General features: G+C 44.7%; 2 protein-coding genes and 1 long non-coding RNA gene across 3 annotated transcripts; 2 read left to right on the forward strand and 1 right to left on the reverse strand.

Annotated features, from left to right (window-relative positions):
- The first annotated feature begins 2,134 nt into the window (after positions 1–2,134).
- LOC109772473 (transcription factor MYB36) lies at positions 2,135–3,910 on the forward strand. Its single transcript, XM_020331157.4, has 2 exons — positions 2,135–2,835; positions 2,951–3,910. The coding sequence occupies exons 1-2, from the start codon at positions 2,700–2,702 to the stop codon at positions 3,763–3,765; spliced, it is 951 nt and encodes a 316-aa protein (XP_020186746.1). The 5' UTR covers positions 2,135–2,699; the 3' UTR covers positions 3,766–3,910.
- Positions 3,911–4,132: 222 nt separating this feature from the next.
- On the reverse strand, positions 4,133–24,884 carry LOC109772486 (glutamate receptor 2.7). The gene is made up of 4 exons (XM_020331172.4): positions 24,528–24,884; positions 7,080–8,368; positions 5,537–6,238; positions 4,133–4,893 (listed from the first exon to the last, which is right to left on the reverse strand). Exons 1-4 carry the CDS (start codon positions 24,811–24,813, stop codon positions 4,519–4,521), a joined length of 2,652 nt encoding a protein of 883 aa, XP_020186761.1. The 5' UTR covers positions 24,814–24,884; the 3' UTR covers positions 4,133–4,518.
- LOC120965139 (uncharacterized) lies at positions 11,401–13,282 on the forward strand. The gene is made up of 2 exons (XR_005757416.3): positions 11,401–11,697; positions 12,945–13,282. It is a non-coding gene; the product is annotated as an uncharacterized lncRNA (long non-coding RNA).
- Positions 24,885–25,244: the final 360 nt, after the last annotated feature.

The following is a 25,244-nucleotide window of genomic DNA, read 5'->3' on the forward strand; positions in this document are numbered from 1 at the left end:
ATCAATGACATCCAATGTCCATAGTCAGGAAACCATGACTATCTGTTGATCAACGAGCTAGTCAACTAGAGGCTTACTAGGGACACTTTGTGGTCTATGTATTCACACATGTATTACGATTTCCGGACAATACAATTATAGCATGAACAATAGACAATTACCATGAACAAAGAAATATAATAATAACCATTTATTATTGCCTCTAGGGCATATTTCCAACACTTTGATCAACAAGCTAGTCAAGTAGAGGCATACTAGTGACACTCTGTTTGTCTATGTATTCACACAAGTATTTTGTTTCCGGTTAATACAATTCTAGCATGAATAATAAACATCTATCATGATATAAGGAAATAAATAATAACTTTATTATTGCCTCTAGGGCATATTTCCTTCAACCACTTGTAACGAAATTCATGCAAACACGACAGATATGAAACCCAGACAAGATCTCGCAAACACGCTGGATTTTCAGTACATCTCAAACATTTAGAACAAAAAATGAAACCCTACCCTAAACCTATTCTACGGCCGCGGCTGGCCGTCGTCCACTTCCTTTCTATACCGCGTCGGCGACCATGTCCTCCATCTGCCGTCTCCATGAACGACTGCAGTAAGACCCGTAAAGTGAAGGTGCGGTCTCCAGCGAGGAAGAGTAGAACACGGGAGACGGACCGGCCCACATGGGACACAAGGCCTTGCCGCCTCCCGTGCCATACTCGTCTTCGGAGGAGTCCACGACCTGTCCATCACCGATGGACGTGAGGTCCATGATGGAAATGGTGGCGTCGGCGCTGTCGTCGTCGAACCGGCCCGCCTGATAGTTTGTCGGCAGCGCAGCTGGCATTGTTCTCGCCTGCAGCTACGCCCCCGTGGCAGCCACTTCTTGTCGAGTGGCATTTTGAGCGCGGACGGCCTCGTAGATCGCGCGCTGCTCCGCGACGAAGTTGGGGTTCGCCGCGGCCATGGCCGCCACGACCTCCTCGCTCGCGTGCTCACCATCGATTTGGCCCTTTGCCAGCTGGTGCTGCTCTAGGAGGAACATGTCGTACTGATGTTCCTCATGCGCCTGCTGGAACGCTGACGTAGGAACCGGCGCAGGCTGCTCCTCCGCCATGGCGGTGCTGTAGTGTTCCTGCTCCATGCTGAAGCCATAATGCATAGGCGCGGGCTCCGGTGCAGTGTCGTCGGAGCCCGTCTCCTTCATGGGGTCGTCCTCCTCCTCGTAGACCTCAGGCGAGCTGGCCGCCATGCCAGCCTCGATCCGCCTGGCACGGCCGCAAGGGCGGCCAGCTCGTGCTTCATCCGTCGATAGGCTCGCCCGTAGAGCGTTGTCGCCTGCAGTCATGGCGGATGTGGAGCGGCTTATGTTGCGGCACGGAGTAAGCCAGGTGTGGCCGTATTTAAATAGCAGATTCCGGTGAGGCCAGGCATCCGGGTGCATCTATGCGCGGCGCCGGAGTGGGTTTCTCGGCGCCTGAGGTTGCCGACTATCTATGCTGATAGTTAAAAAAAACTTTTTCCCTCAGAAAATATGTGCATGAAAACCGATTTTTTAATATAAAACATACATAGTTCTTTTAGCTTTTTCCTAATTATATGTTGCAGTTTTGTTAGGGTAAGACCCTTGTAAAAGACTAGAAACCCACTTTGTTCTATCGGTACTATTCCCTCCTTCCATTTATATAGGGCCTAATGCGTTTTTCAAAACCGTCTTTGACTATTGACAAGATTAATAGTACATGAGATGTATAATGTGAAAATTATATCATTGAAAGCTCCTTTCACATACGAATTTGACCGTATACTTTGTGTAAGTTACATGTCATATATTATTACTCTAACATTTTGTCAAAGTTAGCCTCGAAAAACGCGTTAGACCCTGTATAGATGGAAGGAGGGAGTACTTAATTTGGCCAGAGAAAAAAATGAAGCACATGAGGCTAGTCACAATGGGCAAGAACATAAGCTAGTAACCTACACACTATGTTACTACCTCCATAGTGGGTAGGAACATGTATGTAGTGTCATGCAACGATGTATTTATTAGGATATAGACTCATTGTTTCTTGGAGTGTGTGATGTTCCGGTAACTTAGCTAGTTACCACAAGCACCTCTCTCTTCATTAAATATCAGTTTTGCTACGTCTCAGTCGACTTAGACTTCGTTATGTCTCAGTCGATGTTATATTCCATTGATCTTGCATTAAGATTCGTACAAAAATTTCTTTTCAATTTTTTCTTTTTCTTCTCATATACTATATCACTTGAGTGAGACTTAGTTAAGTCTCAGTCGACTGAGACCTAGACACACCCATTAAATATGTACCACATAAGCAAACTTGTATTGAAGTGTGTGATGTTACTCCTAAGTTCGTGCTGACTAGCCTGAGACTGAGAGGGAGCGCCCAGGATGCAGAAGTCAAGAGCACAGTACAGTACTACAGTAGCACTTTCTCCTCCCACGTCGTGAGGGCTAGATCCTATATGCCCTCGCTATAAAATGCCCGGTCCTCGCGGTACAACCTCACCAGCCATCCATCGCCGTCGGCTCAGTCACTCCGCTGCTAGCTGGAGGTGCATGTCACATGCGATGCGATCGAGCTAGCTAGCCGGAGGTGAGCCGAACTGGAGGCGGCCGGCGGCCAGAGCGGAGGAGATCGATCGATCGGGAGCTCGAGCTCGAGCTCGGCGTGGAGATGGGCAGGGCGCCGTGCTGCGACAAGGCAAGCGTGAAGAAGGGCCCGTGGGCGGCGGAGGAGGACGCCGTGCTCAGGGCCTACGTCGCCGAGCACGGCACCGCCGGCAACTGGATCGCGCTCCCCCGCAAGATCGGTACGTACTGCCTTGCTGCCGCGCCGCTACTTCGTGCCCGGCCACGGCCCACGGATTATGCCGCTCCACCAGAGTGAACAAGGGTTACATATGAACACGTTGATGCTGGGTGCAGGGCTCAACAGGTGCGGCAAGAGCTGCCGGCTGCGGTGGCTCAACTACCTCCGCCCCAACATTCGGCACGGCGGCTTCACCGACGAGGAGGACCGGCTGATATGCAGCCTCTACGCTAGCATCGGGAGCAGGTGGTCGACCATCGCCGCGCAGCTGCCGGGGAGGACGGACAACGACGTCAAGAACTACTGGAACACCAAGCTCAAGAGGCGCCTGCTCGGCGGCGGCCGCCGCTCGATCAGGTACGCGCTACCGCTGCCGCAGCAGCCGCGCCTCCTCCTCATGAGCCCCACGGGTGGCGGCGCCGCCTCGACGGCGCTGGAGCGGATGCAGCTAAGCGTGCAGCGGCGCCACGTCGGCATCCAAGACGCCCCGGGGCTCCCCTTCTACGGCAACCTCTGGCCAGCCCAGCAGTCTGTGCTCTCTCCTGCCGCTGGTTACTCCGGGTTCTGGTCTCATATCCAAACCAGTACCAACCCGGGCCGGGTTAACGTGCAAGATCATCAGCGCGCCTGGGGCAGCAGCGGCGGCGGCGGCACCACGCCGCTGGTCACGAGCCCCGCCGGCGAGACAGCGGTGGGCGTAGGGAGCTCCAGCTCGACACCGGCAGCGAGCTCCGTGACTTTCGACGGCGACATGGAGGACGAGATCGAGATGCTGCTCCAGCAGATAGGGTGCTTGGAGGAGGAAGACAGCCGCCTGCTGATCGGCGGCGAGGCGGGCAGCGCTGGTTCTTGGAGCTCCTGCTCTACCCCAGGAGTGGACTCAGTGTTCCAGGACTATGTACAAGGACACGGGCAGCAGAACTATATGTAGTGCATTTCAGACCTGAACATGATCCGTATCCGGTATACTATAGTCTATAGGTATGTAAATATGTATGCTAGTTCAGTAGCTTCTTTTTTGAAGATCTGGCTTGATATGAGTGTATCGTAAATGCAGAACCAATATATGGGATATCAGTTGATTGCCCCCCATGAATGAAACTCATGCTCACTGCACCAGTTTAAAGCCAGGGGATGCTTCTTTGGCTAAGCTGCTTGTCCATTGAACAGCAGATAAAGGGACATATGTAGCAATTCAAACTAATCCAAAAGTTAAGTACCTCATCAGTTACCAACTTACCATACCCAAGCACGCATGCAGTGACAATGGTAGAAAGATCGACAAAAAGTTCAAGAGCTAACAACTAAGCAGCAGTATTCTTGCATATATATAGCTTGCATACATACATATCTAAGTACACATTGCATTCCATATGTGATACTATGTAACAGATCTGGAGAACAGCATCAGGTGGCACCTTATAATACAGATTTGGATGCCAAATTAAACGTTTGCATCAATCTATGCAGTAGAAGACCTAAACACAAATACAAATCAACAGACAAACGAATAAAGAATCGCGGCCATCAGTAGTTATATGCTCACCGTGTAGTTCATTACACACTTATCTGCCCCGGGCATTTTCAGCTCTCACTGCGAGACAAATAAGGCACTCAATCATGCCCCCTCTTAGGAGGAGTCGGGATGCACGCGCACAACTACAAACAAAGGTGGTTTTGCTCTTCACACTCGTGATCCTTGTCCTTCTGGTGGGCTTCCTGTATTACCAGCATTTGCCACTGGTCTCATCATTATTTGGAGTATATTACTCTTGTGGAAGAGCTTAGAGCAAATGGCGGCAAGCCATCTGCTGAATACACCTTTGTTGGTTATGAGAGCATGCAGGATTAATGCCAGGATTGAACATGCTCCGGAGATGCTGAACAACCCCTGAAAGCTGTGCAACGTAAGGCTGCTCGAAGTTTGGGAGTCATCTTTGTCGGGGCATGACTTATCACCATACAAGTCTTTCTGAAGCTCAGCCATTTTGCCACTCGATGCGAGCTTCAGTATCCCCCTCGTGATATCAGCTGTGAGTGGAGAGCCTAGAGGGAACGCCTGCACAAATGAGGATCGGACAAGGCATCAGCGGTGAAATAAAAGCCTGGCATAACACGGATATCCAGTTATATAAACATTTATACCAGCCCAGGATAACTAACGGTGAGGCAGTTATATTAATCATTCATGCAAGCAGCTTGATAAAGTGAGGCAATCATATGGATCATACTTAATGAACTTCAGACAGTTTAGTCTAATACAAAGATAAAATTCAAGTAAACCAGTTGAAAACCTGATCAAGCAGATTTATCATGTTATTTAATACTTCAAGGAGCTAGAAAGCATTCTATTTCCCAAAAGAAAACCAATAATATTTCCACCACTTTCCGCTCAAACATGATAATGCATTTTAGGTTCCTGACGAACAAATTTAATCTTGCATTCGTCCTTTAGCATGTGCACATCCCACAAGTTCAGAAATTTCAAAGTACAATTCATAGATTGGCTGAAACTCTTAATAAAAAAGTTACTCTGATGTTTGTTTGAGAGATATTTTGATGGCATGTGAAATTATAAATATAGAAATTTGAGCTACTAGAACGATCCTACTAGAAAATAGCGGCACAAATTGAATCAGCATATAGGATTCAACAATGCCAGAAATGTGCTACTGTACAACAGCTGGAAAGACGGTACTCACATAACCAAATCCATCGAACCTGTAGATTGGTCCAGTCATAGTGTAGTTGTGGCAATATTTTGAAAGGAATAACTTAAGGTATGGTATCTCATCAACAATGACAGCAACTTTTCCAGTTGACAAGGCGTCGTTGTATTCCTCAACAGAGTTAAGCGCAATCATCTTTGATTCATCAATTTTCAAACTTTTCAAAAGCCCAGGCAAGAATGAATCATTGAGGTAGCCGACATGGCTCCCTTTCCTGATAACTTCATCTAAATTGGTGACTGTTGGCTTAAGTTGTTCCACTGTGAGAATTGAGCTTAAACTTGCGGTATAACTCTGCTGCACTATCAGCACCACAAAAAGCCAAACAACTACTACAATTCTTGATAAGTTGTTCTTGATCTTCTCCCTGTGAGCAAATACGAGCGTTGAAAAGGAAAAGTAGAAGACCGATCCAATTTGATTAGCTGGGGTACCTTTGAAATCTTCGTGATTCTCAATACACCAGACTACAAAACCAGTGAAAACAACAAAGGCCCCAGTTCCTAACCAAAGGTCAGTTGTCAGAGGCTTTAGGAATGTCCATGCAGTCTTCTGTCTCCGGTCCAGGACTGGAACCAGCATGCGCACCCCTGACTCTGTATAGGGAAGAGTAAAGTCCACATATAAAGAGCGGTTGGCCAAGATTGTTACATCACCAACCACTGCATCGTATTCCTGCCAAGAACAGGTATGAGGTGAGTTGAGAAACTTCCGTGTACAGGATATATGGCTCTACAAGTTTATTATGCAATAAAAATATACAGTCAAGCTGAACTATTAATCATCATAATTCAAAAGCATTTATCTTACATATTTATGATGGGTGATGAATTGATGATTATTTTATTTTTGGTTATGTTTCTTTTGTGTGTGCACTTGTGTCATGTCCAAGAGAAAAATAATCCGTGCAAGGAGGAATTATATGTTTTTTTCTGATTGGAGATTGTAATTAAGAAACTAGAAGTTGATTAAATAAAAACCAAGGAAACTGCCATCTGCTTGTAGTATTCAAATAAAACCACCACGTATAATGATACAGATCTGCTTTAAATGCACGCACTTACAACAATAAATTCCCTAGAAGAGGAAGCAAATGTTTTAAGAACTCTCATGTAACATAAGTGTACAAAAGAAAGAATCTGACCCAATTGTGATCTGATAGCAGTAAAATTGGCAAGGTACACTGATCTTTTATGCACACTGACTAAACAGACAGTATGGTAGGCCCTCATGAACAAGTACCGAGATGTAATCATATATGACACATGTTTACAGCAACAACAACAAAGCCTTTCTGTCCCAAACAAGTTGGGGTAGGCTAATCATACATGTTTGCAGACGAATAATTGATTAGGAGTAAACCATTAGTTCTGTATACTTGAGAAAAGCAATAAGAAAAACACAACTCGAATAGTTATTTCTGATCTTCTCGATCATTATTTCCAAGCTTTAGCTCCTCTGTCTAGGAGAGATCATGTCAATGAGCAAAACAGAGCAAAGAGAAGTCTGTGTATACCTTAAGATAAAGTTTGTAGATAAGTTCATCATATGTTCCATTACTATTTCCTTTCCCATCATTAAATCCACGGTAGGTATATGGTACTTGGTAGGGTAAATTAGCAACTACTTCATCAAAAACTTTGATGCAGAACCCTTTGTCTTCGGGGCCACCTTCATATTTTACAAATTGGCCAAACCCAGGATTTGCAGGTACACCTATTGTGAGATTTTTATTCCTCGGCAATAGCCAGCCTCTAGGAAGAGTTTTATTATCTCCTGGCCATATGATGGTGTTAATATCAGACTTCATATTTAGACTACCAGAGATACCAAAGTTTGGAGTCCAAAAGCCAACTTCTCTTCTGTCCTGACCAATAATGTTGATTATCTTATAATTTGATGATACTAACTGTGTGTCTTCAATACGAAATATCCCGCTCATGCCCGAAAATTTGGTCTTCAGTAGTGCACCTCGCAGTTTTTCAGCAGCCTTTGAAGTATCTATTCTGTCAAAATCAGTGGACCCATTCTTTGTTACAGACGGCCCAAAGTCTAAATTCACATATGTAGCATTCTCTGCTGCTGATGCTAACGCCCATATGGTATCATAAGCATAGAGACCAGACACTGTGGGTTCACTTAACGAGGTGCCTGGATTTTCTAATCGGTACTTGCTGTGCCATCTCTGTGTAAAGTTTTGAAGTTTCACGGTATCTTGAACATGAGGTTTCACCCCAAGAACTCCTTGCATCACATCTAGAGCCAGAGAACCAACCACATCAAAGATATCTGTCAAGCCATACGCAGTAATCCAGACAAATCCCTGGCCCATCATTCCTTCTTCCTTAGCAAGCTGGAAAAACTTAAGGGCCAAAGCATGTGACATTCGCACAACAAATACACTTGTCCAATTTTGTCTTAAGTTTGAGATAGCTGTCTTCATAGCATCGTCTGTAGCTGAAGGATGGATCTTGCACCTGTAAGAGACACGCGTGTTAACTTGTTTGAGGGCATCAACAAGGTCAGGAATGAACTTGGTGTTGGTATCATCATCCTCAAAGACAGGGACAACTTCCCTCCAATTGTGTTTCTGAACAAGCGAGGCGATGGCTTCTGCTTGAGAGGAGTCGTTCCATGCGGTCCGGATGAAGTATGGAGTTAGTCCGGATCGTGACGGGCAATCTGCGGAGAAGGAAATGATTGGAACCGATGATTTGTTCCCAAGTCGTGCAAGAAATTTAGCCTGAGTTGAAGTCTGCGGCCCAACGATCGCTTGCACGCCCACATTTTTCAGTAGATCAACACCTGCAATGCTGATATTTCTTAGGACGAGATTTCACAGCAGTGGCTCTCATTCATAATACATGATTCATAAATTTGTTGCAAATCCATGGTGGAAAAAAACACGCAATGCAGGATTTACCCTCACTAACGGCGCGCTAATAATAATCAAAAGTTGGAGAGAGCTCGGTTGGCTAAACGGCTCTAATTTTGCAAGTGTTCAAACGCCGAACTCGCCATATTTGAGCTCCAACTCCAATGTCTGCCATCCACCGCATGGGTACAATTTGGAACATCAAGAAGGTCTTCGAATTGGGATTCAAGGGCTACAGCGCTTTCTAAATCGATTGGAGATGGAGGTCGGGAGAAGAAAGAGTACCTTGTCTGCGCGCAGCGGGGTGGTGTCAGGACGAGAAGGAGGCAGGAGCCCAGGGCGAGACCAGCAGCGGAGCTCGGACCGCCGGCAGGGTGGGAAGAGAATACTAGAAAAATGCAACGGCGAGGCGAGCGCCGCCGCCGGACTTGCAGTCGCCGGGTCGGATAGTTTTTTTTAGAGAGAAGGCTCGGATAGCTTTGTGGGCCAGATTCTGGGGGAAATCTCGAATGGCCTCGCGCAGAAGATTTGGCCCATATCCAGCCCATACCACCAGAGCAGTCAGAAGTTTTCTTTTCGAGATATCTTAATTAAGGGGTACCCTTTGCAAAGGTCACTCTTACCTTTCGAGGTTGCCACAAGTGACGCACTGCATTTATCGCAACCTATGAGTTTTTCACTTTTCATAAATTCATTTATTCAAAATGTTTTATCTCTTAAACATCGCGTCCAAATCTTGAACGATTTTTACCATTAAATTTCTCGTGTCGAGATCTTTAAAATTAGATCCCATGCTGATAGGTTTTGACGAATTCCTTTTCCACAAAAATATCAAGCCAGAAGCATGTTTATTTTTTCTAGTTCAAAGAGGCGTTGTGCCTCTCGGGATTGCAAATATGTGCCTCCACCAGAAACAAATATGTGACGCTTTTTTGTTTCCGAGAGGCACACTCGCGAAAGCAAATATGTGCGTCCACGAGAAGTAATGTCTCTCGCGGAAGCAAAAAAAATCACATATATTTTTTCCTTTTCTGAGAGACACAATTCATGGAAGCAAATATATGCCGTCATGAGAAGTAAATATATGCCTCTCACAAAAGCAAAACATAAATAGACATGCTTTTTTTTATCCCGGAGACACAGCTGTGTCTCTTGCGGAAGCAAATTTATGCCTTCATCAAAAGTAAATATGTGCCTCTCGCAAAATAAAAAAACGTATTTTTTTTTCTTTTCAGAGAGGCACACTGTGTCTCTCATGGAAGCAAATGTGTGCCTCTCATGAAAGCAAAGAAAAACATGTTCTTTTCTTTTTTCCGAGAGAAATAGTTGTGCTTCTCTCGGAAGCAAATATGTGCCTCCAAGAAAAATAAATTTGTGTCTCTCACGAAAGAAAAAAAACACTTTTTTTTAAAAAAAAGCATTCTTTTGCCCAAAACATGAGGAAAACCGAAAAGTCAAAAAAAAAATCAAAAAATGCGTACAAAAAATTAAAATAAAATGAAATCCCGAGAGAGTGCCGAGCACGTGATACGTGACGGCGGATGGGAGCGTGCCAAATGGCGTGTTTTCAGCCCGCCGAAAGTGGCCCTTGAGGGGCTCCCGCAAGGGGTACCCCACAGTGAGTTGCTCTCTGTTCTTTTTCTTGCATGGAAGGTTGATGGACCTGGATTGAACCCACGGCCCCATGGCAATAGATGTAGAGCAATTAGTAAGGTATAGCCTTTCCGAGAGCCCCGCAAGGGTCACTTTGGCGGCCTAACAGCATGCCAAGTGATATGTCGAGCCATTGCCACGTGGGGCATGCTGGGCGCTTTCTCAAGATTTTTTTTATTAAAAAAATGTAACCGGTTTTTCTAGATTTTGCAGTCACGAGAAGCATAGGGTTGCTTCCCGTGAAGGCACGTATTTGCTTCCTGGAGAAGCAGAGCTATGCCTCTTGGAAAGAGAAAAAAAACATTTTTGTTTTCTTCCATGAGAAGCATAGATTTGCTTTCATGGGAAGCACGGTTGTGTCTCTCGGAAAAGAAAATGAAACGTGTTTTTTCACAAGAGGCATATATTTGCGTCTCGTGAAGGTACATATTTGCTTCCGCGAGATGCTTCTCGAAAAGGAAAAAAGTAAAAAAAAAACATGCTTTCGACTCTAGTTTTTTCTTCCGTTTTTTGTGATAAAAAGATCGTTGAAACCTATTAGCATGAGATCTAATTTCAAAAATCTCAATGCGAGAAATCCAATAGTAAAAATGGTTCAGAATTTGGGCACACAATTCAAGAGATAAAATGTTTTGAATAGACGAATCTACGAAAAAGAGAAAATTCCTATGTTGCGACAAGTGGCGCACATGCAGTGCACCACTTATCAACGCGTGAAATTGTGGAAGTGACCTCTGCAAAGAGTACCCTTTAACTCCCAGCAAAAAAAAAGAGTACCCTTTAACTACTGATTTCATGAAAGGTCCAGCAGCCTATGGCACATCTTGAATAAAGGCTCAAAATACATCTACTTTCTTCATTTCTTTTTTCTTTGTGTATATCTGTTTCCTTCTTTTACATTTTCTCTGTGTGTTGCCTTTTTGCACCCATTCTTTCCTCTGCTGCCCATACTAATCTGCTTGCATGCAACCAATGAAATAAATACTAGCCTCTTTTTTGCGTGTCATGCAGAGCAGGTGAGAGAATCAGTTGAGAGAATTGAAGATACGGTGATAGAAAGCCAATCACCGCAAACAAATTAATAATAACCAACTTCCTAATACATGTAAAAACAGGGGCAAACTAGTCTGAGAAAACGGAATGAGTTAATTACACTCGCAGTACATGAACTTGCATAGTGTTAATAGATCCATACAAAAACTTGATTTTTTAGAAAAGCAGTCAAATAACTCCCGATGCGGTATCAATTTGGTACAAAACTGGCCCATCAGTCTACGTGGCATGCCACTTCATCAAGCAGCATCCGGCGTGTGCATATTTTTTTATAGAAACCCTCCTAATTGAAAAACTATATTTACGAGGAGTCCTCAAGGACTGAGTGGGCGGATTGATATATTGTAAAACTGGCCCCCCGTGTGGCCATGAAATATCACATATTAGGTTAGATTGTTAGACAACCCTTCTCAAACCCCTTAGTTTGTTCACCTTCCACCTCAGGCGCCTCCGAGTCGATAGTTGGGCGACAACGTGTTGGAGATCGCCGGTAGCGACCTTGGCGACATGGAGCCGATCCCCTAGGATCCTGGCACCTTCCCCTTGAAGTAAGGTATGTTCTCTATCTGGCGGTTTCCATCGAGAGACCCGTGCCTCAAATTCGTTATTTTTTTACCCACACATGATCAGTTCATGTTCTTAATTATTCATGCAAAGATAGGTTATTTTTCATTGGTAACTTTCTGTATGTACCCGTATAACATATCGATTTTGGCTAGATCCATTGGATGTGGTGGTTGGCTTTAAGGGGAATTAGTTTAGAAAACTGATTTATGCCAAATTAGTGAAAATATTTAGGGGGAATTGGTTTTGTGGTTCAGATCTGATAGGATTTAGGGGAACAAACAAGATTATGGTAAGTACTTGAGATCATGCGGATTTTGACTCGGGTGGATTTGGGGAATGGGGAACCCATGACCTTATAATGCATTTACAAAATAAGGTGAGTTGGTTTTGTGAAGAAGAAAAAAATAGCACAGACGCGTGTCACGTGTCATGATGACATGGCATTCAATTTGGTAGCAACTGCAGGGCAGGTATGTACCAAACTGTTACCACATCAGGAGTTAAGTGATCACTTCTATTTTTTTTTTTAAGTTTATGTATGTATGTACTTGTTAACATCGTGCAACTTCATGTACTTATGGTGATATTAAGAGTTAATACCACTATTAGTACACAAACTTGTCATGGTGGGAACAAAATCATACAAGAACCAAAAAACCCATAAAAGTGGTCCCTGAACTTTCCTAACAAAATATTTCCATACAATTCTATCAAATCTATTGACACAACCTTTGTTCCCGTGAACTCTGCACATATGTCGCAACAGGTGCACTTGATGTGCCGTAGCACAACTAATATAATTATAACTAAAATTTGTTCCCAAATGGGATCAATGCTTTCCTTGTATATGAGTCAAACCTTATACGCAGAGTAAATAGATCGAAGGGAGTATATACCTAAAATAATTTAGAAAAAAATGATTTACATAACATAACGTCAATACTATATTATGCGGTGGACAGAGGGCATTTGCCCGCCGCCCCCTCCCCCCCCCCCCCCCCCCCCCCCACACACACACACACACACACACTTCACTGTGTTGTATTTATTCAATATTTATTTATGTTTGAGTACATGTATCTTATAATCATTATTTGCATCGTGTATTCACATATACATGGTCTATTAACACTTTATTTATATATTTATTTATTAAAATTATATTTTAATATTTATGTCAATAATAATTTCATGATATGCTACTGATGAAAGTATTTATATTACTCTGTATAGGTCCATTGGAGCTCATTCGCACTACAACCTCCGAAATGCTAGGGCCGGCCTTGACTGAACCAAGACTCGATTGAGATCAGTAGACTAGACGAAAAGGGATATGACCCGTAGAGTAGACAAAGGGACTAGCATGGAGAAACATTTGCGTGCATGAAGCATAGGTCTAATCGTTGGGGAAAGTGGATGGGCTCATAGCCCAGTGGTTGTGGCGTTGTGGTTTCGCCCAGCCGACATGAGTTCGACCCCCTCTTAGGTCGAATTCAGTGTCTCACATTCTCTCTTTAAAACAATGTCGCGGGGCTCCTCCCCCTTTGATCTAATTTTATTCGTTGGGGAAATGCCTAATGGAGCTCTTTATTTGAAAAATTCAAAATTCAAAATTTTAAGTTTAAAAAAATTCTTTAGAAAAATACACATATACATAGATGTATGCTACTTTTGTCTGCTAAGTTTCATGACGGGATTACTTTTTTATGCAAGCTACACAAAAATGAAAAAAAAGAGTATTTCTAGCACATGTACTATTCACTATAAAAGTACATGATTTTTTTTATACATGCCACATAAAGATGTATTTCGTAATGAAATTTTACACAGACTTAGCATACATGTATAAGTACTTGTGTATTTTTTTAAGCTTAGAAAGTTTATATTTGGATGTTTGAGAACAAAGGGCTCCATGGAGGTGCCCCCGAGAGTCATCTGTGTCCACTCCGTTGCGGAGACCGCGTCCAATCTTTTGGGATATGAAACTGCTCACGTCACGTTTAATAAAAATAAACAAAACATCGGTCCTAGCTAGGTACAGTGCTTTTGCTTTGAGCCAACGAGAAAACAGCAACAGATACATGCAAAATGGTGAGGAAACACAACCCTGTATCAACAGAACTGGATGGTCGGCGCAAGGGGATAAGCCTTTTCTCTGTTTGTTTGCCATGGAGGATAAGAGCATCTCCAACAGCCGCGCTATATAAGCGCTGCCCTGAAAAATCAGTGTTTTTCTTTGCGCGCGCTACCATTCCGGGCGCTCTAGCGGAGGCGCAAAAACCGCGCGCGGCATATCTAGTTCAGCGCGCGGGCCGAAACGCCATCGCACGTCGCTTATTTGCTGCGCCCGCTCCCGCGCGCTGAACTCTCGAGCGCTCGCTCGCAACTCCACCTACCCCATCCGGCCGCGGCGCGACCGCCGCCCGCGCATCCCATTATTCCGGCGACCGTTCCGGCGCTTCCCCGGCCTATCCCGCGCCGTGGCGGCTTCCTCCGTCTTCCTCTAGTCACCGCCGCCCCTCGCGCACGGCAGTCCTCCGACGAACAGCGCCCGGCCGCTCACTGCTGCTCGGCACCCGCAAGGTGTTCGACAAAACGCCCGCAAGGTATGTATTGCTCAAACTTCATGAATTTGGTGCATGTTGATTGTAAGTTTTATAGCCTAGTTTATATTGAACATTGTAGATGAGTTCGTCGTATGATTCTTCCGAAGAAGAATTTGATATGGAAGAGGAGAAGGATCTTGCAATGATCCTAGCTATGCAGATCAATAAAAAACCAAAGCACGGTGGTTTGGTTATGGGTCGGCAGAAAATTTGGAGGGATAGGATCTATAACCACAACAAATTGATCAGGCATTATTTTGCGGAGAATCCCACATACCCCGAGTCGTATTTTCGTCGCCGGTTTAGGATGAGCGCCGAGTTGTTTAGGCGCATTGCAGAGAAACTAGCGAGCCATGACCGATTTTTTCAACAAAGGAGGAATGCCGCCGGAGAGCTCGGGCATAGCACCTTTTAGAAGGTGACAGCCGCTTTGCGTATGTTGGCATATGGTATCCCGGCTGATCTAGTTGATTATCACTTGGCCATGGGTGAGAGCCAAGCCATCATGTGTGTCAAGCGCTTCGCAGTCGGAATTGTGCAAGTGTTTAGCCAGGAGTATTTGAGATCTCCCAATGCTGAAGACGCTGCAAGGCTATTGGAGATGAACAAAGCTCGCGGCTTCCCAGGTGGAGTTGGAAGAATTGTCCAAAGGCATGGCATGGGCAATTCCACGGCAAAAAAAGGGTTCCACTATAATCCTTGAAGCGGTGGCCTATCAAGAGACTTGGATTTGGCATGCTTCCTTTGGAATGCCTGGATCTTTGTGAAGGAAATATGCCCTAGAGGCAATAATAAAGTTATTATTTATTTCCTTATTTCATGATAAATGTTTATTATTCATGCTAGAATTGTATTAACCGGAAACATAATACATGTGTGAATACATAGACAAACATAGTGTCACTAGTATGCCTCTACTTGACTAGCTCGCTAAACGAAGATGGTTGAGTTTCCTAGCCATGGACATGAGTTGTCATTTGATTAATGGGATCACATCATTAGGAGAATGATGTGATTGACTTGACCCATTCCGTTAGCTTAGCACCTGATCATTTACTATGTTGCTATTGCTTTCTTCATGACTTATACATGTTCCTATGACTATGAGATTATGCAACTCCCGTTTACCAGAGGAACACTTTGTGTGCTACCAAACGTCACAACGTAACTGGGTGATTATAAAGGTGCTCTACAGGTGTCTCCGAAGGTACTTGTTGAGTTGGCGTATTTCGAGATTAGGATTTGTCACTCCGATTGTCGGAGAGGTATCTCTGGGCCCTCTCGGTAATGCACATCACTATAAGCCTTGCAAGCAATGTGACTAATGAGTTAATTGCGGGATGATGCATTACATAACGAGTAAAGAGACTTGCCGGTAACGATATTGAACTAGGTATTGAGATACCGACGATCGAATCTCGGGCAAGTAAAATACCGATGACAAAGGGAACAACGTATGTTGTTATGCGGTTTGACCGATAAAGATCTTCGTAGAATATGTCGGAGCCAATATGAGCATCCAGGTTCCGCTATTGGTTATTGACCGGAGACGTGTCTCGGTCATGTCTACATAGTTCTCGAACCCGTAGGGTCCGCACGCTTAAAGTTTGGTGACAATCGGTATTATGAGTTTTTGTGTTTTGATGTACCGAAGGTAGTTCGGAGTCCCGGATATGATCACGGACATGACGAGGAGTCTCGAAATGGTCGAGACATAAAGATCGATATATTGGATGACTATGTTCGGACATCGGAAGAGTTTCGGGAGGTTTCGGACATTTATCGGAGTACCGGGGGGTTACCGGAACCCCCCGGGGAGTATATTGGGCCTTATGGGCCTTAGTGGGAGAAGAGGAGGGGCGGCCAGGGCAGCCGCGCGCCCCCTCCCCCTCTAGTCCGAATTGGACAAGGAGGGGGGGCGGCGCCCCCCTTTTTCCTTCTCCTCCTCTCTCCCTTCCTTCCCTTCTCCTACTCCAACAAGGAAAGGATAGGACTCCCCCCTTGGCGCGCCCTCCTTGGCCGACCGCCTCTCCCCCCTTGCTCCTTTATATACGGGGGCAGGGGGCACCTCTAGACACACAAGTTGATCTGTTGATCTTTCCCAGCCGTGTGCGGTGCCCCCCTCCACCATATTCCACCTCGGTCATATCGTAGCGGTGCTTAGGCGAAGCCCTGCGTCGGTAGCAACATCATCACCGTCATCACGCCGTCGTGCTGACGGAACTCTCCCGTGAAGCTCTGCTTGATCGGAGTTCGCGGGACGTCATCGAGCTGAACGTGTGCTGAACTCGGAGGTGCCGTGCGTTCGATACTTGGATCGGTCGGATCGTGAAGACGTACGACTACATCAAGCATGTTGTTCTAACGCTTCCGCTTACGGTCTACGAGGGTACGTAGACGACACTCTCCCCTCTCGTTTCTATGCATCACCATGATCTTGCGTGTGCGTAGGAATTTTTTTGAAATTACTACGTTCCCCAACAGTGGCATCCGAGCGAGGTTTATGCGTAGATTTTATATGCACGAGTAGAACACAAGTGAGTTGCGGGCGATACAAGTCATACTGCTTACCAGCATGTCATACTTTGGTTCGGTGGTATTGTTGGATGAAGCGGCCCGGACCGACATTACGCGTACGCTTACGCGAGACTGGTTCTACCGACGTACTTTGCACACAGGTGACTGGCGGGTGTCAGTTTCTCCAGCGTGACTACGCCCGGTCCTTGAGAAGGTTAAAACAGCAGTAACTTGACGAACTATCGTTGTGGTTTTGATGCATAGGTAAGAACGGTTCTTGCTCAGCCCGTAGCAGCCACGTAAAACTTGCAACAACAAAGTAGAGGGCATCTAACTTGTTTGCAGGGCATGTTGTGATGTGATATGGTCAAGGCATGATGCTATATTTTATTGTATGAGATGATCATGTTTTGTAACCGAGTTATCGGCAACTGGCAGGAGCCATATGGTTGTCGCTTTATTGTATGCAATGCAATCGCCCTATAATTGCTTTACTTTATCACTAAGCGGTAGCGAAGTCATAGAAGCAATAGTTGGCGGGACAACAACGATGCTACGATGTAGATCAAGGTGTCGCGCCAGTGACGATGGTGATCATGACGGTGCTTCGGAGATGGAGATCACAAGCACAAGATGATGATGGCCATATCATATCACTTATATTGATTACATGTGATGTTTATCCTTTATGCATCTTATTTTGCTTTGATTGACGGTAGCATTATAAGATGATCTCTCACTAAATTTCAAGATAAAAGTGTTCTCCCTGAGTATGCGTCGTTGCCAAAGTTCGTCGTGCCGAGACACCACGTGATGATCGGGTGTGATAAGCTCTACGTTCATCTACAACGGGTGCAAGCCAGTTTTGCACACGCAGAATACTCGGGTTAAACTTGACGAGCCTAGCATATGTAGATATGGCCTTGGAACACTGGAGACCGAAAGGTCGAGCGTGAATCATATAGAAGATATGATCAACATAGTGATGTTCACCATTGAAAACTACTCCATCTCACGTGATGATCGGACATGGTTTAGTTGATTTGGATCACGTGATCATTTAGATGACTAGAGGGATGTCTATCTAAGTGGGAGTTCTTAAGTAATATGATTAATTGAACTTTAATTTATCATGAACTTAGTCCTGGTAGTATTAGCATATCTATGTTGTAGATCAATAGCTCGCGTTTAGCTCCCCTATTTTATTTTTGATATGTTCCTAGAGAAAAATAAGTTGAAAGATGTTAGTAGCAATGATGCGGACTAGCTCCGTGATCTGAGGGTTATCCTCATTGCTTCACAGAAGTATTATGTCCTTGATGCACCGCTAGGTAACGGACCTATTGCAGGAGCAGATACAGACGTTATGAACGTTTGACAAAGCTCGGTATGATGACTACTTGATAGTTTAGTGCACCATGATTTACGGAGCATATAAGATGTTCCAAGAGTTGAAATTGGTATTTCAGACTCATGCCCGAGTCGAGAGGTATGAGACCTCTGACAAGTACTTTGCCTACAAGATGGAGGAGAATAGCTCAACCAGTGAGCATGTGCACAGATTGTGTGGGTACTACAATCACTTGAATCAAGTGGGAGTTAATCTTCCATATAGGATAGTGATTGACAGAGTTCTCTAGTCACTATCACCAAGTTACTAGAACTTCGTGATGAACTATAATATGCAAGGGATAACGGAAACGATTCCCAAGCTCTTCGTGATGCTGAAATCGACGAAGGTAGAAATCAAGAAAAGCATCAAGTGTTGATGGTTGACAAGACCACTAGTTTCAAGAAAATGGCAAAGGTAAGAAGGGGAACTTCAAGAAGAACGGCAAGCAAGTTGCTGCTCAAGTGAAGAAGCCCAAGTCTGGACCTACCTGAAACTGAGTGCTTCTACTGCAAAGGGACTAGTCACTGGAAGCGGAACTGCCCCAAGTATTTGGCGGATAAGAAGGATGGCAAAGTGAACAAGAGTGTATTTGATATACATGTTATTGATGTGTACTTTACTATTGTTTATAGCAACCCCTTGGCATTTTGATACTGGTTCAGTTCCTAAGAGTAATAACTCGAAACAGGAGTTGCAAAATAAATAGAGACTAGTTAAGGGTGAAGTGACGATGTGTGTTGGAAGAGGTTCCAAGATTGCTGTGATCATCATCGCACACTCCCTATACTTTCGGGATTAGTGTTGAACCTAAATAAGTGTTATTTGGTGTTTGTGTTGAGCATGAATATGATTTGATCATGTTTATTGCAATACGGTTATTCATTTAAGTTAGAGAATAATTGTTGTTCTGTTTACATGAATAAAACCTTCTATGGTCATACACCCAATGAAAATGGTTTGTTGGATCTTGATCATAGTGATACACATATTCATAATATTGAAGCCAAAAGATGCAAAGTTAATAATGATAGTGCAACTAATTTGTGGCACTGCCGTTTAGGTCATATTGGTGTAAAGCGCATGAAGAAACTCCATGCTGATGGGCTTTTGGAATCACTTGATGCTTGCGAACCATGCCTCATGGGCAAGATGACTAAGACTCCATTCTCCAGAACAATGGAGCGAGCAACTGACTTATTGAAAATAATACATACTGATGTATGCGGTCCGATGAATGTTGAGGCTCGCGGCGGGTATCGTTATTTTTTGACCTTCACAGATGATTTGAGCAGATATGGGTATATCTACTTGATGAAACATAAGTCTGAAACATTTGAAAAGTTTAAAGAATTTCAGAGTGAAGTGGAAAATTATTGTGACAAGAAAATAAAGTTTCTACGATCTGATCGCGGAGACAAATATTTGAGTTACGAGTTTGGTCTTCAATTAAAATAATGTGGAATAGTTTCACAAATTCGTGCCACCGGGAACACCACAGCATAATGGTGTGTCCGAACATCATAACCGTACTTTATTGGATATAGTGCAATCTATGATGTTTCTTACCGATTTGCCACTATCGTTTTGGGGTTATGCATTAGAGACAGCTACATTCACGTTAAAAAGGGCACCATCTAAATCTGTTGAGACGACACCATATGAACTTTGGTTGGCAAGAAACCAAAGTTGTCGTTTCTTAAAGTTTGGAGTTGCGATGCTTATGTGAAGAAGTTTCATACTGATAAGCTCGAACCCAAATCGGAGTAGTGCGTCTTCATAGGATACCCAAAAAGAGACAGTTGGGTACACCTTCTATCACAGATCCGAAGGCAAGACATTCATTGCTAAGAATGGATCCTTTCTAGAGAAGGAGTTTCTCTCGAAAGAAGTGAGTGGGAGGAAAGTAGAACTTGATGAGGTAATTGTACCTTCTCCTGAATTGGAAAGTGGTCCATCACAAAAATCAGTTCCAGTGATTCCTACACCAATTAGTGAGGAAGTTAATGATAGTGATCATGAAACTTCAGATCAAGTTACTACCGAACCTCATAGGTCAACCAGAGTGAGATCCGCACCAGAGTGGTACGGTAATCCTGTTCTGGAGGTCATGTTACTTGACCATGACGAACCTACGAACTATGAGGAAGCGATGATGAGCCCAGATTGCGCGAAATGGCTTGAGGCCATGAAATCTGAGATGGGATCCATGTATGAGAACAAAGTGTGGACTTTGGTTGACTTACCCGATGATCGGCAAGCCATAGAGAATAAATGGATCTTCAAGAAGAAGACTGACACTGACGGTAATGTTACTGTCTACAAAGCTCGACTTGTTGCGAAAGGTTTTCGACAAGTTCAAGGGGTTGATTATGATAAGACTTTCTCACCCGTAGCGATGCTTAAGTCTGTCCGAATCATGTTAGCAATTGCCGCATTTTATGAAATCTGGCAAATGGATGTCAAAACTACATTCCTTAATGGATATCTTAAAGAAGAGTTGTATATGATGCAACCAGAAGGTTTTGTCGATCCTAAAGGTGCTAACAAAATGTGCAAGCTTCAGCGATCCATCTATGGATTGGTGCAAGCATCTCGGAGTTGGAATATACGCTATGATGAGTTGATCAAAGCATATAGTTTTATACATACTTGCGGTGAAGCCTGTATTTACAAGAAAGTGAGTGGGAGCACTACAGCATTTCTGATAAGTATATGTGAATGACATATTGTTGATCGGAAATAATGTAGAATTTTCTGGAAAGCATAAAGGAGTATTTGAAAGGAGTTTTTCAAAGAAAGACCTCGGTGAAGCTGCTTACATATTAAGCATCAAGATCTATAGAGATAGATCAAGACGCTTGATAAGTTTTTTCAATAAGTACATACCTTGACGAGATTTTGAAGTAGTTCAAAATGAACAGTCAAAGAAAGAGTTCTTGCCTGTGTTACAAGGTGTGAAATTGAGTAAGACTCAAAGTCCGACAACGGCAGAAGATAGAAAGAGAATAAAAGGCATTCCCTATGCCTCAGCCATAGGTTCTATAAAGTATGCCATGCTGTGTACCAGATCTATTGTATACCCTACACTGAGTTTGGCAAGGGAGTACAATAGTGATCTAGGAGTAGATCACTGAACAGTGGTCAAAATTATCCTTAGTGGAATAAGGATATATTTCTCGATTATGGAGGTGACAAAAGGTTCGTCGTAAAGGGTTACGTCGATGCAAGTTTTTGACACTGATCCAGATGACTCTAAGTCTCAATCTGGATACATATTGAAAGTGGGAGCAATTAGCTAAAGTAGCTCCATGCAGAGCATTGTAGACATAGAAATTTGCAAAATACACACGGATCTGAATTTGGCAGACCCGTTGACTAAACTTCTCTCACAAGCAAAACATGATCACACCTTAGTACTCTTTTGGTGTTAATCACATGGCGATGTGAACTAAGATTACTGACTCTAGTAAACCCTTTGAGTGTTGATCACATGGCGATGTGAACTATGGATGTTAATCACATGGTGATGTGAACTATTGGTGTTAAATCAAATGGCGATGTGAACTAGATTATTGACTCTGGTGCAAGTGGGAGACTGAAGGAAATATGCCCTAGAGGCAATAATAAAATTATTATTTATTTCCTTATTTCATGATAAATGTTTATTATTCATGCTAGAATTGTATCAACCGGAAACATAATACATGTGTGAATACATAGACAAACATAGTGTCACTAGTATGCCTCTACTTGACTAGCTCGTTAATCGAAGATGGTTGAGTTTCCTAGCCATGGACATGAGTTGTCATTTCATTAACGGGATCACATCATTAGGAGAATGATGTGATTGACTTGACCCATTCCGTTAGCTTAGCACTTGATCGTTTAGTATGTTGCTATTGCTTTCTTCATGACTTATACATGTTCTATGACTATGAGATTATGCAACTCCCGTTTACCAGAGGAACACTTTGTGTGCTACCAAACGTCATAACGTAACTGGGTGATTATAAAGGTGCTCTACAGGTGTCTCCGAAGGTACTTGTTGAGTTGGCGTATTTTGAGATTAGGATTTGTCACTCCGATTGTCGGAGAGGTATCTTTGGGCCCTCTCGGTAATGCACATGACTATAAGCCTTGCAAGCAATGTGACTAATGAGTTAGTTGCGGGATGATGCATTACATAACGAGTAAAGAGACTTGCCGGTAACGAGATTGAACTAGGTATTGAGATACCGACGATCGAATCTCGGGCAAGTAACATACCGATGACAAAGGGAACAACGTATGTTGTTATGCGGTCTGACCGATAAAGATCTTCGTAGAATATGTGGGAACCAATATGAGCATCCAGGTTCCGCTATTGGTTATTGACCGGAGACGTGTCTCGGTCACGTCTACATAGTTCTCGAACCCGTAGGGTCCGCACGCTTAAAGTTTGGTGACGATCGGTATTATGAGTTTTTGTGTTTTGATATACCGAAGGTAGTTCGGAGTCCCGGATATGATCACGGACATGACGAGGAGTCTCGAAATGGTCGAGACGTAAAGATCGATATATTGGATGACTATGTTTGGACACCGGAAGAGTTTCGGGAGGTTTCAGACATTTACCGGAGTACCGGGGGGTTACCGAAACCCCCGGGGGAGTATATTGGGCCTTATGGGCCTTAGTGGGAGAAGAGGAGGGGCGGCCAGGGCAGCCGCGCGCCCCCTCCCCCTCTAGTCCGAATTGGACAAGGAGGGGGGGCGGCGCCCCCCTTTTTCCTTCTCCTCCTCTCTCCCTTCCTTCCCTTCTCCTACTCCAACAAGGAAAGGATGAATCCTACTCCCAGTGGGAGTATGACTCCCCCCTTGGCGCGCCCTCCTTGGCCGGCCGCCTCTCCCCCCTTGCTCCTTTATATACGGGGGCAGGGGAGCACCTCTAGACACACAAGTTGATCTGTTGATTTTTCCTAGCCGTGTGCGGTGCCCCCTCCACCATATTCCAGCTCGGTCATATCGTAGCGGTACTTAAGCGAAGCCCTGCGTCGGTAGCAACATCATCACCATCATCACGCCGTCGTGCTGACGGAACTCTCCCGTGAAACTCTGCTGGATCGGAGTTCGCGGGACGTCATCGTGCTGAACGTATGCTGAACTCGGAGGTGCCGTGCGTTCGGTACTTGGATCGGTCGGATCGTGAAGACGTACGACTACATCAACTGCATTGTTCTAACGCTTCCGCTTACGGTCTACGAGGGTACGTAGACGACACTCTCCTCTCTTGTTGCTATGCATCACCATAATCTTGCGTGTGCGTAGGATTTTTTTTGAAATTACTACGTTCCCCAACACTTTGAATGACATCAACATGGTCAACCGGTCATCACTGATGAATAAGATTGCAAATGGTGATCTGCCATCGGTGCAGTTTGTAGCAAATGGTTGTACATACAACTGTGGCTACTATCTTGCGGATGGCATCTACCCAAAGTGGCAAACATTTGTGAAGCCGTTGAAAAAACTGGAAGGTAAGAAAAATCTTGATTTCCACAATGCTCAGGCGACGGCTAGAAAAGATGTGAAGAGAGTTTTTGGGATTTTGCAAGCCAAATTTGCTATTGTGGGAGGACCTGCTAGATTTTGGGATCAAAAGATGCTTTGGTACATCATGCACGCTTGTGTGATCATGCACAACATGATAATCGAGAATGAGCGTGGCCAAGATGTAGACTACTCTCAGTATGAGCTTTTGGGACATCCCGTGCGAGTGCGGCGGAGGGCTCAAAGGGTGGCCCGTTTTGTTGCCTCCTATCATGCCATTCGACGTCCCGCAGTGCATGATGATCTTCAGAAGGGTCTCATTGAGGAGTGGCGGGCTTGGAATGGCCGACGAAGAGCATCATGATTTGTGCGTTTGATGTTGTATTGTTGAACTATTTGTTGTATTGTTGAACTTTTTGTTGTATTGAACGATAAACTATTTGTTTGAGTTGTAAATAATGAAACTGAACTATTTATTGTTGATTTATTTTGTTTGTGTTTGATCTTTTTGCTTGTGTTTGAAGCGCATATGTTATTTGTGCGAGAGTCGCGCGCGCTATATTTTTGCGCGCTGGTGAAGCTACGCGCGCTGCATTTTAGCGCGGCAGCTGAAGCGAGCGCTGCCCGCTGCGCCAAACCAGGCGATAAATGCGCGGCAAAGTAATTTTTAGCGCGCGGTGCATCGAGGGGTTGTTGGAGATGCCATAAGGGGATGCCTAGGCCAGGATATATGCATGCATGATCAGCTATTTTTAATGCTCGGGTTTTGAGTACCTGCGGCGGCGGCGTCGACGGCGTTGGGGCCGGTGTCCCGGAGGTGGAGCCTCAGCGTGGCGTTGTATTCGTGGCCCGCGTCGGCGTAGAAGTCCTCCATGGCCAGCTCCATGCACGTCCAGCTCATGTTCCCCAGCCATGTCGTCCTGTCCAGGATCACCCCCACGTCCACCGTCCGCGGCCGCCGGCGAGGAACCGCACCGCCCCCCTGCGCCGCGGCACCGGAAGCGCCGACGAGAAGCGCGAGAGCGAGGAGGAGGACCCGAAGAAGCCTCGTCGCCTTCATGGATCGATTGATGCCTGGCCGAAGAAGGCTTCGCTGCTACGTTTGATGAATGAAACGACTTTTCGTTTTAGAGTTGCTTCCTGGCTGCCTTTACAGTTTACATGCACGTACGCGCCACGGTGCGAGACAATACGTTTCCTTGTTTCGTACCGTTGACCCGCTGCTCGATCTCACTATGCATCTTCCTCCCTCCAAGCTCCATCGCTCTCAATCGGTTGTCTCTTGTGTGCGACAATGGTGGCACTATTCCCGCCGGCCATGCATCGTGGAAGTCGGCGTACGTTGGGTATACTTGTCGTACTTTTGCTCGGCCGAGATCGATGCCGTGCTCTGATTAGTTATCCAGGGTCGTCCGTCTACGCCCCAGTCAAGATTTTCTCAGGTCTCAATCAGTTTAGAAAAAGCTTGCTTTTAGTTTGACGAGGAAAAAC

This window comes from Aegilops tauschii, chromosome 5 (genome assembly GCF_002575655.3).
Source record: "Aegilops tauschii subsp. strangulata cultivar AL8/78 chromosome 5, Aet v6.0, whole genome shotgun sequence".
In the NCBI taxonomy this organism is placed as follows: domain Eukaryota; kingdom Viridiplantae; phylum Streptophyta; class Magnoliopsida; order Poales; family Poaceae; genus Aegilops; species Aegilops tauschii.

Excerpts from the sequence above, each read along its gene's own strand:
- LOC109772486 (XM_020331172.4), bottom strand. The coding sequence starts at position 24,813 with ATGAAGGCGACGAGGCTTCTTCGGGTCCTCCTCCTCGCTCTCGCGCTT. Across the intron at positions 8,369-24,527 it reads CGTCGACGCCGCCGCCGCAG|GTGTTGATCTACTGAAAAAT; the intron begins GTACTCAAAACC and ends TCAGCATTGCAG. Across the intron at positions 4,894-5,536 it reads GGTTCGATGGATTTGGTTAT|GCGTTCCCTCTAGGCTCTCC; the intron begins GTGAGTACCGTC and ends TCATTTGTGCAG.
- LOC109772473 (XM_020331157.4), top strand. The coding sequence starts at position 2,700 with ATGGGCAGGGCGCCGTGCTGCGACAAGGCAAGCGTGAAGAAGGGCCCG. Across the intron at positions 2,836-2,950 it reads CGCGCTCCCCCGCAAGATCG|GGCTCAACAGGTGCGGCAAG; the intron begins GTACGTACTGCC and ends TGCTGGGTGCAG.